Raw genomic sequence first — 16,274 nt, 5'->3', positions numbered from 1 at the left:
ATCTGCATAAAAGCGTACAAGCACTGCAAGGATATCCTCCTACGCTAGCATTCAGGGTATAAAGGAGACACATTCACCCAGAATTCTACTAAGCTCCTTTAGAAACTAGAATGATAGAAACGTACAGTTGGAAAAGACCACAAGGACTATCTAGTCCAACCACCTGTCATGCCGGAATACACAATCAAAACACTCTTGACAGAGGGCTCTACCTCACTTTACTATCAGGAAGTTCTTCCTAATGCTTAGGTGGCTTCATCTTCAACATGGCATCATTTCAAATACTTACATGGCTATTGTGTCACCTCTTAACCTTCAATTCTACAGGCTAAACATACCTAGCTCCCTAAGCAAGTTTCCAGAACTAACGAAGCCTGAATTTATAACTATGATCATATCTTGTGACATCAAGTTTCATAAGAACTGCTTATCTGTAAAACCGCACTGTTTTCATTCTGAACTAAATTTACTCTAAATTAATTATGTTAAGTGACTCAATTGTCCAACATTGTGAAGAAGTGAGAAACATCCATTACCCATTTGCTCTTTTATTTTATAAACCTCTATCATCACAGCCTCTAGCAATCTGCGTATGTGCTACAAGACTGTGGAGTTCAAGAATATATACATTGTCTTTCACCAAATTAATTGCAACAATTCCATGATGCTGGTGCCTGATAATTGGTTCAAGATATTCTGCTATGATGAAGCAAATGCTGAAAGAGTAATTTATATGTGTGTATACTTATAAAAATAATTCTAGCTTCAGAAGTTCTGCACACCAGTTCCCAGGATCTTCCACAAACAAAAAAGTGGATGGCCCCAACAAAATAGCAGAATCAGTGTAGAGAATATGTGTGCCAGATTGTACCTTTTCAACCATTATTTGCTTACTACGCTTCTAACATAGTGGTAGATCTAGGCTCAATACAGATATGGCCCTTAGGCCATAACACATTGTTTTATGCTGAGTGATGTCATATACCTGCTTAAGTTCAAAGTTGTCTGGCAACAGACCTCTAGGATATCAGCCAAATGAGTATCTCAACTACTTTGCTAGAAATCTTTTTAATTGATGGATAACATCATAGTTGGAACCTAGGATCTTAATGAGATGCTACTCCTATTCAGCTACAATCCTACTTAAGATAGTTATTACATAGAAGTAGATGATTCCTTTACACTGAACAGTCTTAACTGTTTAGATCATTACAACTATTGAGTGGGCACATTTAGTATGGAAAAATGGTCTGAATTGCAACAGACTTGCAATTCAGTAGTGTTCTCAAGTGCATTTTCATACACTTTCATATTTCAGGACCAATTTGTACACTACATTCTTACAGTTCGAGTACAAAAGTTTTGTACGTGTAGAAATATTCTAATAAGTGTCTGGATGAAGCAAGCAGAGGGAGGAGGGGAACTCTGCAGCTTAACTTTGTTCATCTACATTTCTCTCCCTCGCCAATATTTGTAATTGCTTGATTTCCTGCAGACTGGGAAAAACACATCTAAAGTGATTCTTGCACACTGGGCCTTGCTTGAGCATGTTGGGGGGGGGGGGGGGGAGAGAGAGAGAGACAGCAATTCCTGAAGTGGTATCCTAAGGCTAGTGGATCTAGATAAATTTGTGGAGTAGTTTATTACTCCTCCTGAATACACAGACATTATTTTATGAAAGCCTGGAGTCTCTATCAGTGATAGAAAACCCTGGATTGACCCTCTCCCCACTCCAAACCTTAGCTATGATTACCTACACACCTTGTTGTATTTATTACATAAACCTGACCAGAGTCCTGATACACATTGCTGTCTGTTCCTCTTTGTCACATATAAACATGGTGACATTTTGTAAAACGTTTACCATGAGTATATCATATTTAATATGAAATAGTCAGGACCAGTCTTGTGCAGTGGGACAAGTCTGACAAAGTATCATGTATCATGAGGCAGAAATCCAGTGAACCAAGGGACACTTCTTTCGAGGCAGTCTATGTCCTGGTTCCTATTAAACAACATTTGTTCAGACGCATGTATTCACATATAAACTACCATTGCTTATACATTTGCTTCCATCAAAATATATGCGTGATGATACCAGATTTTTTAAAAATAAAAAAACTCTTTGGTTTATGTAGTTTTTAAAAAAATAGCTGCATGCCTATCACATAAGCATACTCAGATTGTTTTTTAAGCAGTGAAGAAAGGGGGAAAAAACACCCACCTCTTGTGAGGTTTCTGTTGATGGTCTCCTGAGACATGCTGTGCAACCTCTTCATATAATCTTCACTGTACCAGACCCTCAGCCTCTCCCCTGGCCTGATGTCCCGACAGGTTCGGAAGTAAATCCTTTCACTGTGCTGGAAGGCCATCAGGTTCTGTTCTCTCTCCTCTCGGGAGATGGCCACATACCTGAGGACAAGGACGAGGCAGGCATTGACTCACTAGCAAGGCTTAATCAAAATTACACAAACCTCAGCCACAGCCGCAGCAGGGGTGACCTTCAAAGGAAGCCACAGATGCAGGAGTATTGGATGGCATGAATAATGACATGCAAACTGACAGAGCTATGAGAAAATAACATGCACACCTCAGGAATATTAAGTGATTTCTTGAATCTCATCTAGGCTTATTGTTTCTGCTTGGGAAGAGACTTGATTGCCATCAATAACTGAAGAATATGGCACCACCAAAAAAGTATATACCTCTTCGTAAAAAGTTTACAGTGGCTTAAAACACAATGAATGCCCTCCACAGACTTTTCTTGCCATCTCATTTTTTAAGCCAAAGATGCTTTTCTAATGGACCACTGCAGGATGGTGACCCCCCTTCATGAAGTGTTTGGGAGTGACAAGCCCTCAAAAAAAAAAGGGGGGGGGGAGAGAAAAGCATTGCTGAATTTCCTCAATCATTTCTCTTTCTTGCTGTACCATTTGAGGCATCCTACAGAAAGGGGCAACAGTCGAAAGACCTGGATATACAAAGAGTAAAAGCAATTCTCAACCAGTCATTCTCCTGCCAATATACCAGTGCAAAATGAATGGCAGGGGCACCCACCCAGTGAAACATTAGTTTTCACAAAATTATTATCATTCTCATACCTTCAGAAAATCAGTTATCTTTACATTCACTAACCCACAAATTAAACCTGTGATTGATTGTTGTGTTCCTACAAGTTGGGCGAGCCTATCATAAAGTTTTCTAGGAATGTTCTGTCCTGAGGCTGGCTTGCTGAAAGTCTCCCTGTGGGTTTCCGTGGCCAACTCACCACTCAAAATGGCTTACAGCTACTTATTTTTTTCTCACAAACATCCTCTACAGTAGGAAAACTCTGCAGTAGCTAACTGGCTTCTTGTAACCAAGTTTATTTATTTATTTTGTGTCAAAAGCATTGCATAAGAAATAAGTTTAAAAGTGATAAAATAAAGGAAATCACAAGCAGCTAAATGGTTTTAGACCAAAAGTGGGCAATAGCGACTGCATTGTCCATGGCTTTGAACAACTCGTCCTCCGTGCATGAGGCAGGGCATTGTGGGCAAGCATACATATGCGGAGTTGTTTGTTCTGCTCCACAGTCACATAAGGTGGAAGATTCCTCCAGGTAGTGCCACCTTGCCAAGTTGTCTTTTGATCTGCCCACTCCGCTTCTCAGTCTTTTCAGGGACTTCCAAGTTGCCCATTCTTGGTTTGCCCCTGGAAGAAGACCCTCATGGGGGACCATCCAGTTGGAATTGCCTGGTTTAGCTGCCCAGAGGGATACCCTTGCTGTTGCTGGAGGAACATCAAGAGGACTGGTGGTTCTCATGAAGTCCATCCTAGATTTGAGTCTGGTGGGAGGAGGCTGATAGTCATGCAATGGGTGGCTTTCACAATGTTCAACCTTATTTCTCTCACAGTTAGCAGCAACTTCCTGTCGCACGTCAGGAGGGGCAATGCCAGCTAACTTGTAGAGTTTATCAACAGGTGTAGGTTTAAGGCATCCTGTGATTATTCTTCATGTTTAGTTCAGTGCTATGTCCACCTGCTTTGCATGGGCAGACTTGTGCCAAACAGGACAAGCGTACTCAGCAGTTGAGAAATACAAGGCCAGGGCTGATGTTCTTATTACTTGTGGGTCTGCGCCCCATGCACTGCCAGTAAGTTTCCGCAGGATGTTGTTGCGTGCAGCTACTTTGTGCTTGGTGTTCATGCAGTGTTTCCTATATGTTAGTGTTCAATCTAAGGTGACACCAAGGTATTTAGGATGGAAGCAGTTTTTACGTTCTTGGCCTTCCCAAGTAACTTTCAGTTTCCTGTTGGCTTCACGGTTACGTAGGTGGAAAGCACAAACTTGGGTCTTGGCAGGGTTAGGTTTCAGGTGGTTCTCTTTGTAGTAGCTGGAGAGATATTTCAAGGCATTCGTGAGTTGGCTTTCAACTGTTTCAAAATCATTCACTTGTGTTGTTAAGCCCAGGTCATCAGCTTATATAAAGATCTTTGTGAGTGGTGGTTGTGGCTGATCATTCGTGAAGATGTTAAATAAGGTCGGGGCAAGAATGCTGCCTTGGGGCAAACCATTCTTTTGCCTCCTCCATCTACTTTTCCAGCCCTGAAACTTCACATAGAAGCTGCGGTTTTCCAAGAGGGTTGGGACAGTTTTTGTAAAGTCAACATCCCGGGTGATATCGTAGACTTGATGCAGCATTTTTCTATGTTGCACCGTGTCATAGGCTGCCGTAAGGTCCACAAAAACTGTTCCTGTGATGCAGCCTTTCTCATAGCCTTCCTCGATATGCTCAGTCAGATGGAGAATTTGACCTGTACAGTTTTTCCCTGGTCTGAAACCTGCTTGTTGTGCAATAAGCTTAGGTTCAATGACAGGTCCTAATCGATTTAATAGCATCCTCATAGACTTTATATAGATGACATAAGAGGGAGATTGGTCGGTAGTTCCTGGCATTGGAAGCATCTTTACCAGTTTTTAAAATGGCAATGATCTTAGTTTTCCTCCATGCTCTGGGAATCTGTTTGTGTGCCAAGCATTGATTGTAGAATTTCAAAAGCCAGTTTTCAGCTTTGGGCCCCAAGTGTTTGATTTGCTCCATCATTAAGTAATCTAGGCCAGGTGCTTTACCAGTCTTACATCACTTGATGGCTTCTCTGAGTTCTTTCAGTTTTAGAGGAGAAGACAACTGGTGGGTTTCATCTTTACTCTGCTGCGGTGGGCTTTCCCATTCTGAATTAGCTGGTGTCACGTTTGCATGTCCATGGTTGACCAGAGGGTCACTATCCAGGTGTCTCAGCAATTGCCTGGCTTTTCGGCTATTCTTAGACATATCAAGGTTCTCAAGCAGCCCTATCTAGCGGCCTTTCTTAGCATTAGCTAAGGCTGTAGATAGTTTTTGGCCTGCTGCTATAGTCTCATCACTGTATGGATTCTCTTGAAATAGTCTGAGATATTCCTGTAGCTGATTTAGTGATTCTTCGTTTAGGCCTGGTAGGTAGCCTGTGTGACAGCCTCTAGGGATTGAGAGCTTTGAGGATCTTTTCACAGCTTCTATAAACAGGTCATAATAGAAGGTTCTATATCAGAAATAGCAGCTTCCAAGGTCTCTGTAAACTTTGTCCAGTTAGCTTTATTGAAGTTATATCTTCTGCGGAATGGGACACATTTTGGTCATATAGCTGCATATGCTACGCAGCATATTGGTCTGTGTTGAGTATTGGGTATCGGGTTTAATATCCTTTTAATGCATTGGTGGATTATTATTTCATTTACAAAAATCAGATCAGGGTTGTAACTACGCTTCCATCGACCGCTATTGAAAGATGGAGGTAATTTACTGTCATGGAGGAGGCTCATTCTACTATTGTCAGCCCACGTTAGAACTGCTTCACCATTGCTATCATCTTCGTCATAGCCCCAGACACAGCTATGGCTATTGAAATCTCCCACACACACACACAAAAAAAGTGAACTCAGTGGCTGAATAGGAATTTGATATTGAGTCTTCCTAGTCATAGCCTGGCTTCCATATTGCAAATGAAGGGAATGAGAAATTAAAGTTTGCAGCCATGGAAGATGGAATTGTTGAATCATGGTTATTCTGGATCATAGGCTTCTCTTTAAGCTAACTTGCTAATGTAGTTTCTTTCAACTGAGGAGCAGGGAACTCTGCAGCCTGCTATCAGTTTTACCAATTTGCTCCAATACAATAGCCTTAGGGCATACAAAACTTGCCAGTTTGCAAACCAGCATTCCATGGTTGCTTAAGACAAAACCTTCCATTTCAGGAGAGGAGAATTCATTTTACTGCAAAATCTTTCTACAGATAATAATAATAATAATAATAATAATAATAATAATAATAATAATAATAATAATCCTTATTTCTACCCTGCCACCATCTCCTAAAAGGGACTCAGGGCAGCTTACAAGCACTCATAATGTGTCAGTATATACAGTGCAATAAATACAGATACATAAATATAAAAGGAAAACATAATTTACATCATCAATACATAAAACAATACCACAATAAATTCAATAAACCCTAAAATACACATTGATAAAACATTATGGTAATTATAGGCATAAAATGAATAACAAACAACCAGTCATATAAAGTGTTTTTAGTGAAAACCAGTGAGTCTACAGTTTAAACCCTTTGGGCTCTATACCTATTGGAAAGCTTGGTTAAAATAGCCAAGTTTTTAGGTTAAAGCTGATCATAATGGATGACCAGAAAACTACAAGCTGGATGTAGAATGACTGAGGTGTGAATCTGCCCAGTGGCCAGGGGTTCCCCTCCCTGCAATTGCCAGATAAATCATGACATTTACAGGTATTTGGATTTTTGTAATCTAAATGCTTAAAACATCCAGGAAAATTACTTACAAATGCAACATTACAAACTTCCAAATGTTCTATTTTAATGTAATAAATAAAAGAGACTGGCAGAACAAGGGAGTGTTTCAGGAATTTAAGAGTGGTCTGCTACAGAATTAATTGAAATTAATGAGGACTGCACATTTGTGTACATAACTGAATAAGAAAGGAGCAGGGGTTATGCTTTATTACTTTTGTGAAAGCAAGAGCAGCTCCTGGGAATGCATTTTAACAGCTGGAATTGTATTAACTTTTACCCACAATGTAATTTATCATATTTTACTCTAAAACTTTCATTTCTGCAAACATATTTCTAATAAAAGTGCATTAGGTCAAACCTAATACCAAAGCTTGTGTTATAATTTACATTTTGGGTGGCAGAAATAATTAATCACAATGCTGGAAAAAAGTTTCCAAAGTAGCTACTACAACTCCTTGAGCCATATATATGTAACGAGCAAGAGAGAGCTATAGCAGTTTAGAACTTGCCATACTCAAAATGAATATAATCACTTAAGAAGACTATGCATATATGGATTGCATTTGTTTAATCAAAACTAATTATCTACTGCTCATGGAAACTGTGTTCACTAACTCCTTCAACTAGGTACTTTACAAACATTGGAGGAAGTGTATGGGCACTGTAGGCACAAAGAACACAGCTGCCTTTGAATTTGTTGTTTAGTTTTCTCATCCAGCTTCACTGCCATAGATTGCAAGACCAGAATGAAGACAGCTAAGCAATGGGTTGAGTGTTTTATCAACTGAGTGAAAAATCAAAAATCAATAATTTTCAATGCATTTTAAATATTTTGGTCATTTATACGTGCCACATCCCCAAAACCTGCTTCAAAAAAAGCATCCAATACACACTGACATAAGTTCCTCATTGAGCATGTTGTTGTTATTGTGTACTTTCAGGTCATTTCCGACTTATAACAACCTAAAGGTTGTTAAAAGGTTTCCTTCACAAGATCTGTTCAGAGGGTAGTTTGTTTTTGTCTTCCTCTCAGACTGAGAGAGTGTGACTTGTTTAAGGTGACCCAGTGAATTTCCACGGCCAAACTAGGATTTGTTCTCCAGGGTCCTAATCCAACACACAACACACAATTATTTAAAGCCGAAGAAGTGTCACTTGTGTTGATTTAACAAGCAGAGAAACAATTGTCAATGCTATTCTGTGCCCGATTTTGTTCAAGTACAACTTCAAGGCAGACACATGGAAAAAATAAATTATGACCAACAAAGTCTGAGATGTAGGCATTACACATTTATTGTTAATAAAAATAGCCATAAAGATATATTTCCACCATATTTAAATAACATCAGGTCAAGCACAGCAATTATTCAGGGCACTTAAAACATACCAGATTTTTAAAGCATCACATAAAAAGAAACATCCTTATTGGGATGATACAAATAAAGTATTTCATATACCACATAAAAAAATAAATTGTAGAATTTATAACCCACCTCACTCCACAAAAGTATAACATGCAAATAAATATTGGTGGGGCAACTCAAGACATCAGGGGTGAGTTACTAATGGCACTCGGTTTATTCAATCCATATACCATTAAAACGTATGATACTTTTCAGAGTTAATAAGCAAAATGAAGCTTTGTGAAGCTAACAGTCTAAATTGCTTTACTTTGGAGGTGGAATGCCTAGAGGATAAGACCTGCATTATTTACTTCACATTAACTTGAAATTAGCTCACGCTGTACCTGGCTCAAAATCTATACAAATGCTTAATGAGATTAAATGCACTCTTGATATATATATCTTAGGTAACATGAATTCCTCTTTGTTGTCAAATGCTTCCTCTGTGATAATGTGTGTAAAGGCAGTCTGGTCACAGTCTCACTATGTTTATCTTTGGCTTGCTACAAACAGGGCTTTAAAGAATATGCTTTTCTGCAATTGTGCCTTAAGGGCATTATCTTTTGTATATGATTTTTGTGGTGAGTTATACTTTACATGTAGTAGCAGAAGAGATGCAGGTATGATGCAGGTATGGTTCACATGCAGATCAAATATTCTATACTTTAAAGCAGGGGTCCCCAAACTAAGGCCCGGGGGCCGGATGCGGCCCTCCAAGGTCATTTACCTGGCCCTTGACCTCAGTTTTATAATATAATATTTTTATATCATTTTAATAATATAATATATTGTATATACATATAATATTGATAATAATATTATAATGTTATACAATATAATACTAATAACATTACCATATAATATTAATTATACATTATATATTACATATAATATTACAGTATAGTGGTATAGTTCAATATAGTAATACATAATGCTAATATTATGCTATGCTAATAATATACTATATTGTATGTACATACAGCTTCTCTGAGTCCCCTTTGGGGTGAGAAGGGCGGGATATAAATGTAATAAATAAATGTAGTAAATGAATAAATAAATAATTTTAGACTTACACTCGCCCAAAGTCTGAAATGACTTGAAGGCACACAACAACAACAATCTTAATTCACTTGACTATCTCATTGGCCAGAAGCAGGCCCACACTTCCCATTGAAATCCTGATAGGTTTATGTTGGTTACAATTGTTTTCATTTTTAAACATTTTATTGTTCTTTCATTGTTGTTGTTTTGCACTACAAATAAGACATGTGCAGTGTGCAGAGGAATTTGTTCGGTTTTTTCCAAATGATAATTCGGCCCCTCCACAGTCCGAAGGATTGTGGACCGGCCCTCTGCTTTAAATGTTTGAGGACCCCTGCTTTAAAGAAATGCAATGCTTATTTGATTCAAAATGTCCACAGAGGCCCTGCTGAGATACACTGCAGATGTATTTGAGTTTTTAAATATCACTTTGGGGTGATAAGTGAAAACTTTTATTTCCATTTGCTTGTCATTATCTTAAACAGTAAATTGGCAAAGAAAATCAAAACCAGCAAATCTGTGCTATCACAAAGACAGAATTGTATCTGATATAACCTACAATATAAATAAAAATCTGAAAAAATCAGGAGGGCAAAACTGGTGTTACAAAACCAGTATAAGAGATTGCTTCAGCTGCTTTTGCAAAAACAACTCATTCCACAATTCTCACAGGCAATTTTTGATACAGTACAGCATGCTATAAGCAGTAGATATACTGCAATAATACTGTTTTGAAAAATTGTAATTACATCAACATGTCCTTCTTGAAGACATGTTGCTTACACACAATTTCAATGCAACTGATTTTCAGGGAGCGTTATCTAAACACATTTTCATGTATTACAACAATATAAGATTACCTGAAATGGCTGGAATTTTTCTACCACTGGGAACACACACACACACACACACACACACACACACACACACACACATATATATATATATATATATATATATGAAATTCAGTATGCTGGATGAGTGTTTGGAAGCTTTGAAAGAGGCCATTTGCTTATTTTTTAACAAATATTTTAGGTATATAGTTGGCCCTTCATATTCAAGAAGGTTAGGGTCTCCCAAAGTGCAAAGTAAAAAATGGCAAACATCATAAGCCCTCCCCGCCAAAAAAAAAAAAAAAAAAGATACCTTTCCAGTCAAAAGACCCAGCCCATCACCCATTTTCCCACTTTCCCACTACAAAGACTCTAGACAGTTTTTAAAATCCTTTTTAAAAGAAAAGAGGTTTAAAATCTGAAAGCAGAAAGAGAATGGGAAAGACGTGCCTTAAAGGAGCTTTATAATCTGACAGCAAAAAGCGAGTGGGGAAAATGTGCATTATTGAGAAAGGACTTTAAAGGAAAATGTGAGAGATGTACATTGTTGGGAAAGAGGTTTAAAATCTGATAGAAGTAGGAGACTCTGTTGTGGGAAGACAGTAAATGGAATGAGAAGCTGCCAAAGACAGTGAGAAAAATACATTTTGTGAATTGCGCCATTATTTTAAGTGCAATAAATTATAAGTAATGTTTCCTGAGTATTAAAGGCTATGGAAATCAGTCTGTATGCACCTAGGTTTTGTATTGTATTGTGGCCCTCAAATTTCATTATTTTTATTAATTTATTTCCAAGGCATGTTCTACACGTTAGGCACTATATATTTCCAAGCCTACTGTTGAGGTGCCATAATTTATCACTCTTAAGGGGAACTCTTAAGGGGAGCTCGGGCTGCGGTGCAGGCTGGAGAGCAGCTGCAATGAATCACTGCAATGAATCACTCTGACCAGGAGATAATGGGTTCGAGGCCCGCTTGGAGCCTATGTTTGTCTGTCTTTGTTCTACGTTAAAAGGCATTGAATGTTTGCCTATATGTGTAATGTGATCCGCCCTGAGTCCCCTTCGAGGTGAGAAGGGTGGAATATAAATGCTGTAAATAAATAAATAAATAAATAAATAAATAAACTCTGACGAAATTTCCCAATAATCATACACAGTTGCATTTCTTAATGCAACAACAGCTAACATTGCTTCGGTTTAATGTCAAGAGTGCTAGAAATGGTGCTTTCTCTTTTGTGACCTAGTAGTCAGAACAAGAGGAGTTTGCTTAGGATAACTTTGGTTAAGCTCTACCTTAAGTTCAGAAGGGCTTTCTGATGCTGCTGTCAGCTGGTTAGCCCCCTGCCTACTGTTAGAGATTTGACCACTGTTCACATTTTGAAGCTCATTCTTGATATGAGTCAAAGTCTGGCACATCTGGATAACATGTCCAGTCAAATCAGGCACTCTCTGGCTGATTACAAGCATGCTATTTGCCATGTCTCTATGGACTGCTACCAAATCTTGACAAAATTGTCTGAGTAGGTCAGTCTGTTGCAGGTGGGTGTCAAGCAGCTGATCTCCGAAGCCACAGAAAAGTGGACTTTGGGCATGTGGCTGAGAAGGCCCACTGGTGGAAGGGGAACATGAATTTGGGTGCTTTGATTTTTGCCTTTGGCTAATAATATCCGAGTGATCCAATAGAGATGAGGAATTAAGGAAAGATGGTATAGAGAGATGATCAGTTTCTTCTGTTCCCTTCTGTAGTGATGAAAATCCATGTTGACACGAAGGGCCTGGGACTTCCTCACCTTCATCACCTTGGGGAAAAACACAAGAACACCAAATTACTTGCATGAAGGCATTTTTTAAACAATTGCTGTTTCAAGACCTTCAAGTAAGTTTAATATTAAGTTTGAGATTTTAGTAAAACACAGTCTTTTTAAAATTTTGGCAGATTCTAGTAAATATAACCTCTCATGTTAATATAGTGCTTGGCTTTTAAGAAATACAGTTCCACAACCATGAGAGAATTGATATGGGAGAGCAGGTGATATAATCAGGAATTAAAGATAAGTCAGTTTAGCTGGGTCATACTAGCAAAGGAAAAAAATAATAAAGGCTAGGCAGTATCACTGTGGATAGGATAAAGATCTCTAGAATTGTGCTTCTTGGGAGGACCCACAATTCCTAATTTCCTATGGGCCAGCACTAAATGTGTATCCCTTTTTTATTTCCTGGAAACTTGCCAAAGATTGGCTGCCAATGGCTGATCCAGGGACCGTCACTTTGAATAACAATATTCTAGAAAACATTGTCTATCAGATAATGTTAGGTCATGTTCATTTCTAGAATTCTATCATGGTACTGCAGCTCCTTTTTGAGTCTTCACAATGTCTTTTACTTTAATTCACTAAGTAATTGTATATTACTGCTTTTATACCACTAGATGCAAGACAACTTTTTATTTGGCAGGCCACAGATCCTAAAGCAGGCCACAGATCAATGATGGAGCTTACGCTTTGCATGGCAAACATCTCAAGCATCACCTAATAAAGTTGGGAATGCATCTGACTGATGTTTCTAACAACCAGCTGCAGTAGAAAAGACTCAACAGATAGACTAAGTCTGTATAAAATCAGCTTGCTATAATGACCCATATCCCTTAGGAATGGTGGTATTTACAAGCCCAATTTATACACACCACAGCATTCTTTCCCAAAGTAGTCTCTGTAGCCTTTTATTGTCTATCAAATATAATCAAGAGGAATAATGCTGAATATTAAAATGGTTGAAGAGGAACTTGGTCGTACTTTACTGGTGGGTATAAAGCAAAAATTTTGTTTAGCTATAAAATTACTAGTAGTCCAGGTTAGACCAGGACTACAGGTTAGACCAGGGGTCCTCAAACTTTTTAAGTGGAGGGCCGGTTCAGGGTCCCTCAGACATTTGAGGGGCCAAATTATCATTTGAAAAAAAAAATAAAAATAAATTCCTATGCACACTGCAGATGTCTTATTTGTAGTGCAAAAAACAAAAACAAAACAGCAACAATAAAAGAACAATACAATATTTAAAAATCAAAACAATTTTAACCAACATAAGCCTATCAGTATTTCAATGGGAAGTGTGGGCCTGCTTCTGGCCAATGAGATAGTCAAGTTAATTAGGACTGTTGTATGCCTTCAAGTCATTTCAGACTTTGGGCAAGCCTAAGTCTAAAACTGAGAGTGGGGGGCAAGTAAATGACCTTGGAAGGCCGCATCCAGCCCCCGGGCCTGGATTTGGGGATCCCTGGGTTAGACATTAGCTCTAGATTAATAAATCTGGTTTTCTGTGGGTAAGCAGATGGCGACTACGGGGTGGCATATGCCCTGTATCAGAAACTAGAGCTGATGTGGTCTATCCAATGCAATGTTCTGAATCAGCACCCCAAATAACCAAACTGAATCTAAACTTGACCAAAAACAGATTCATAACCCTTTTGGTACTGATGTTGGAGAGTGGTCAAGTGATATCTGTTCAAGTGGTCCCTGGTCAAAGTGGTCCCTGGTCAAATGGGATCTGGTCAAAAAAAGGTTGGGAACCACTGTTCTACATGCACCAAAAAACCTGCCCCCAGGTTTGGCTAGATCTATGCTGCCAAATAATGCAGTTTGAATTGCATTGAACTGCATTATATGGGTGTACAGCAAGTCTGCACAACTCGGGAGTAGTAACGGGACAAAATTAAATAGGATTTTTTTTTGTGTCCGGAGTGACTTGAGGAACTGCAAGTTGCTTCTAGTGTGAGAGAATTGGTCATCTGCAAGGATGCTGCCCAGGGGAGTTAATCGATGCTCTCTCTGGATTTGAACTGCCGACCTGTCAATCAGCAGTTCTGCTGGCACAAGGGTTTAACCCATTGCACCACTGAGGGCTCCTATTAAATAGGCTAAGCCTCTGGGCATCACAAATAGGTTTTTATCCCCAAACTTTCCAGATAAGGTATAATGTAATGGTTAATGTAATGGTTAATTAAGGTTGTTGTTGTGTGAAGTTGTTTCAGACTCGGGACGATCCTAAGGCAACCCTATTTCAGAGTTTTCTGGTCAAAATTTATTCAAAGGGGATTTGCCCTTATCTTCCTCTAAAGGTGGGAGTTCAGAGTCATAGTCTGAAATTCAAACCACACCTCCCTCTCTCTCTCTCTCTCTCTCTCTCTCTCTCTCTCTCTCTCTCTCTCCCTCCCTCCCTCCCTCCCTCCCTCCCTCCCTCCCTCCATCTTTTTCAACCTACCTTTCTTCCTTTCTCTTCCTCCCTCCCTTCCTGTCTTCTTTCCTGCCTTCCTTTCCTTTTTCCTATCTTGCTAACTAGGAAGGCAGCAAAAGGCCCAATCCATGAGAGGTAGCCCAGCCTCCTCATGCAATTGCCAGGCTCACACTTTTTCATGGTGAACAGCCTGAGCTGCCTTTTCTGGGCCAGCCTTTCTGCTGCCTGCCTTTCTAGTAAGAAAGGCTAGCAGCGGAGGGCTCAATTCATGAGGGGTAACGCAGCTTTCTCGTGTGTTCACCATTGAAACAGAACAAGTTTGGCAAATGGGGGGCACAAGCGACAACAGACAGCAGCAAGTGGCAGCACTTGCCAGGTCGCACCAGTGGTTTCCATGGGCTGAGACATATGTTGTGCAGGCCTGGTCTACAGCGACCACGTAATGCAGTTATAGTGTAGATCCAGCTTATATTAAGTGCTCAAGGCAATGCACCAGAAATGTATTAGTTGCTGTAGGTCTTTGCTTGCTTGATGTTTGTTCTCAATAGTAGAGAGCTAGATTTAGATTAATCACACTTTGAAAAGATACATTGAAATCAATGGGAATTATAATCTGTTATTAATAACATGCTCACTGATCTACTCTAACCTTCCCTGCCCGGATCCAACACCTAAATATTGTGATTAAAATGCTCTGAATCACAGGATTACCTTTAACACATTACAATTCATTCACACGTTTATTAATATGAAAATTCTTGATGGGATATTAGATAGACATAGGAACTACTATGTGAACTTTATGTTCTATGCCAATGTCTTGAAAGACCAAAGCTGGCACCACTACGAATTAAGTGAAATATGGACAATTTATGTGGTTTCTCCTTTGCACAGTACTTATCCAATTGTAAACATTTCCACACTTATGTATCTTTGGCTCATGGTTCACATACTGAACTTCTTAATGGTAAAGACTGAAAATTCTTTTAACTTTCCTTCTGCATGTGTATAATCCATAATTTTTAACATATTTGTTGTTTACAACTAGAAGTGTTCATATTATTAATACTTTGAGATAACCTGGCCAGAGAATCATAACTCATACTCGAGTCACGATACACTGGAATACTATCTGTTCAGAAAATAAGAATGGGGATAGCAACAGGTTAGAAAGATCAAGTGCAATGGGAAAGATTAAGCAGATAATGCCGCTTCATTAAAAGTGAAAATTAACCTTTTGTGCCACACACTTCTTTAATCTGTGCAGAGTGGACAGAGGAGGTAATAATACTTACTGCTTGTTGATGGGCTGTCAACCACGTCCAGATCCGCTCTCCGGAAGCCGTGTATGTGGTGTGACAAATGTAGCGTCGACTCGATGGCTCGCTCGTGGGCGGTCAGGACAATGGCCGAGGGCCTCCCTGGGCTGCTGGGACTGGAGAGGGACCTCTGCATAAACTCCAGTTTGTCTTTGGTCCTTCTCTTCATGTCATCCCATCTGTGCTTAATATCTTTCACAGACCTGGGGACTTCACTCACCGATGTGATCTTTCTGGCTATACCTTCCCATATCTTTTCCCTTTCTCTATGGGATAGACGTATTGTCTCCCTTCCAAACAGCCTGGCTTCGTTCCATGTCACTTCAGTGACCAGAATGTCCAATTCCTCCCTGGAGAACTTGGGCTTCCTCTTTCGTTCGGTAACGTTCCTTGGATTCAATATCCCACAAAGCATAAATGGGTGAAAAGAAATCAATGGGAAGTACTCATACTACTATAAGCAAGACGCATGACCAGTTGTGCAGAGTTCCAGCTTGGTGAGCCTCCTCTCCTCTAATCAACACAATGTTTTCCATTACATGTAGGAATTGGTAAATATTTTAATTGCCAAATAGCAGTAATCAAATTGTATATATGGG

General features: G+C 39.3%; 2 protein-coding genes across 3 annotated transcripts in view; both read right to left on the bottom strand.

Annotated features, from left to right (window-relative positions):
- Positions 1 to 16,274, bottom strand: part of LOC100558837 (zinc finger protein 862) — a 67,241-nt gene that overhangs the window by 14,653 nt on the left and 36,314 nt on the right. For both annotated transcript variants that reach the window (XM_003214639.4, XM_008105533.3), the window contains exon 6: positions 2,225 to 2,412. In XM_003214639.4, coding sequence (XP_003214687.2) covers positions 2,225 to 2,412 — 188 coding nt within the window. The remainder of the gene's footprint in view (positions 1 to 2,224; positions 2,413 to 16,274) is intronic.
- On the bottom strand, positions 8,119 to 16,090 carry LOC134295447 (uncharacterized). The gene is made up of 2 exons (XM_062967926.1): positions 15,652 to 16,090; positions 8,119 to 11,925 (listed from the first exon to the last, which is right to left on the bottom strand). The coding sequence occupies exons 1-2, from the start codon at positions 16,088 to 16,090 to the stop codon at positions 11,339 to 11,341; spliced, it is 1,026 nt and encodes a 341-aa protein (XP_062823996.1). The 3' UTR covers positions 8,119 to 11,338.

This window comes from Anolis carolinensis, chromosome 1 (genome assembly GCF_035594765.1).
Source record: "Anolis carolinensis isolate JA03-04 chromosome 1, rAnoCar3.1.pri, whole genome shotgun sequence".
Lineage (NCBI taxonomy): Eukaryota > Metazoa > Chordata > Lepidosauria > Squamata > Dactyloidae > Anolis > Anolis carolinensis.
Note: the sequence above shows the minus strand (reverse complement) of the source record. Positions and strands in the feature narration are given on the sequence as shown.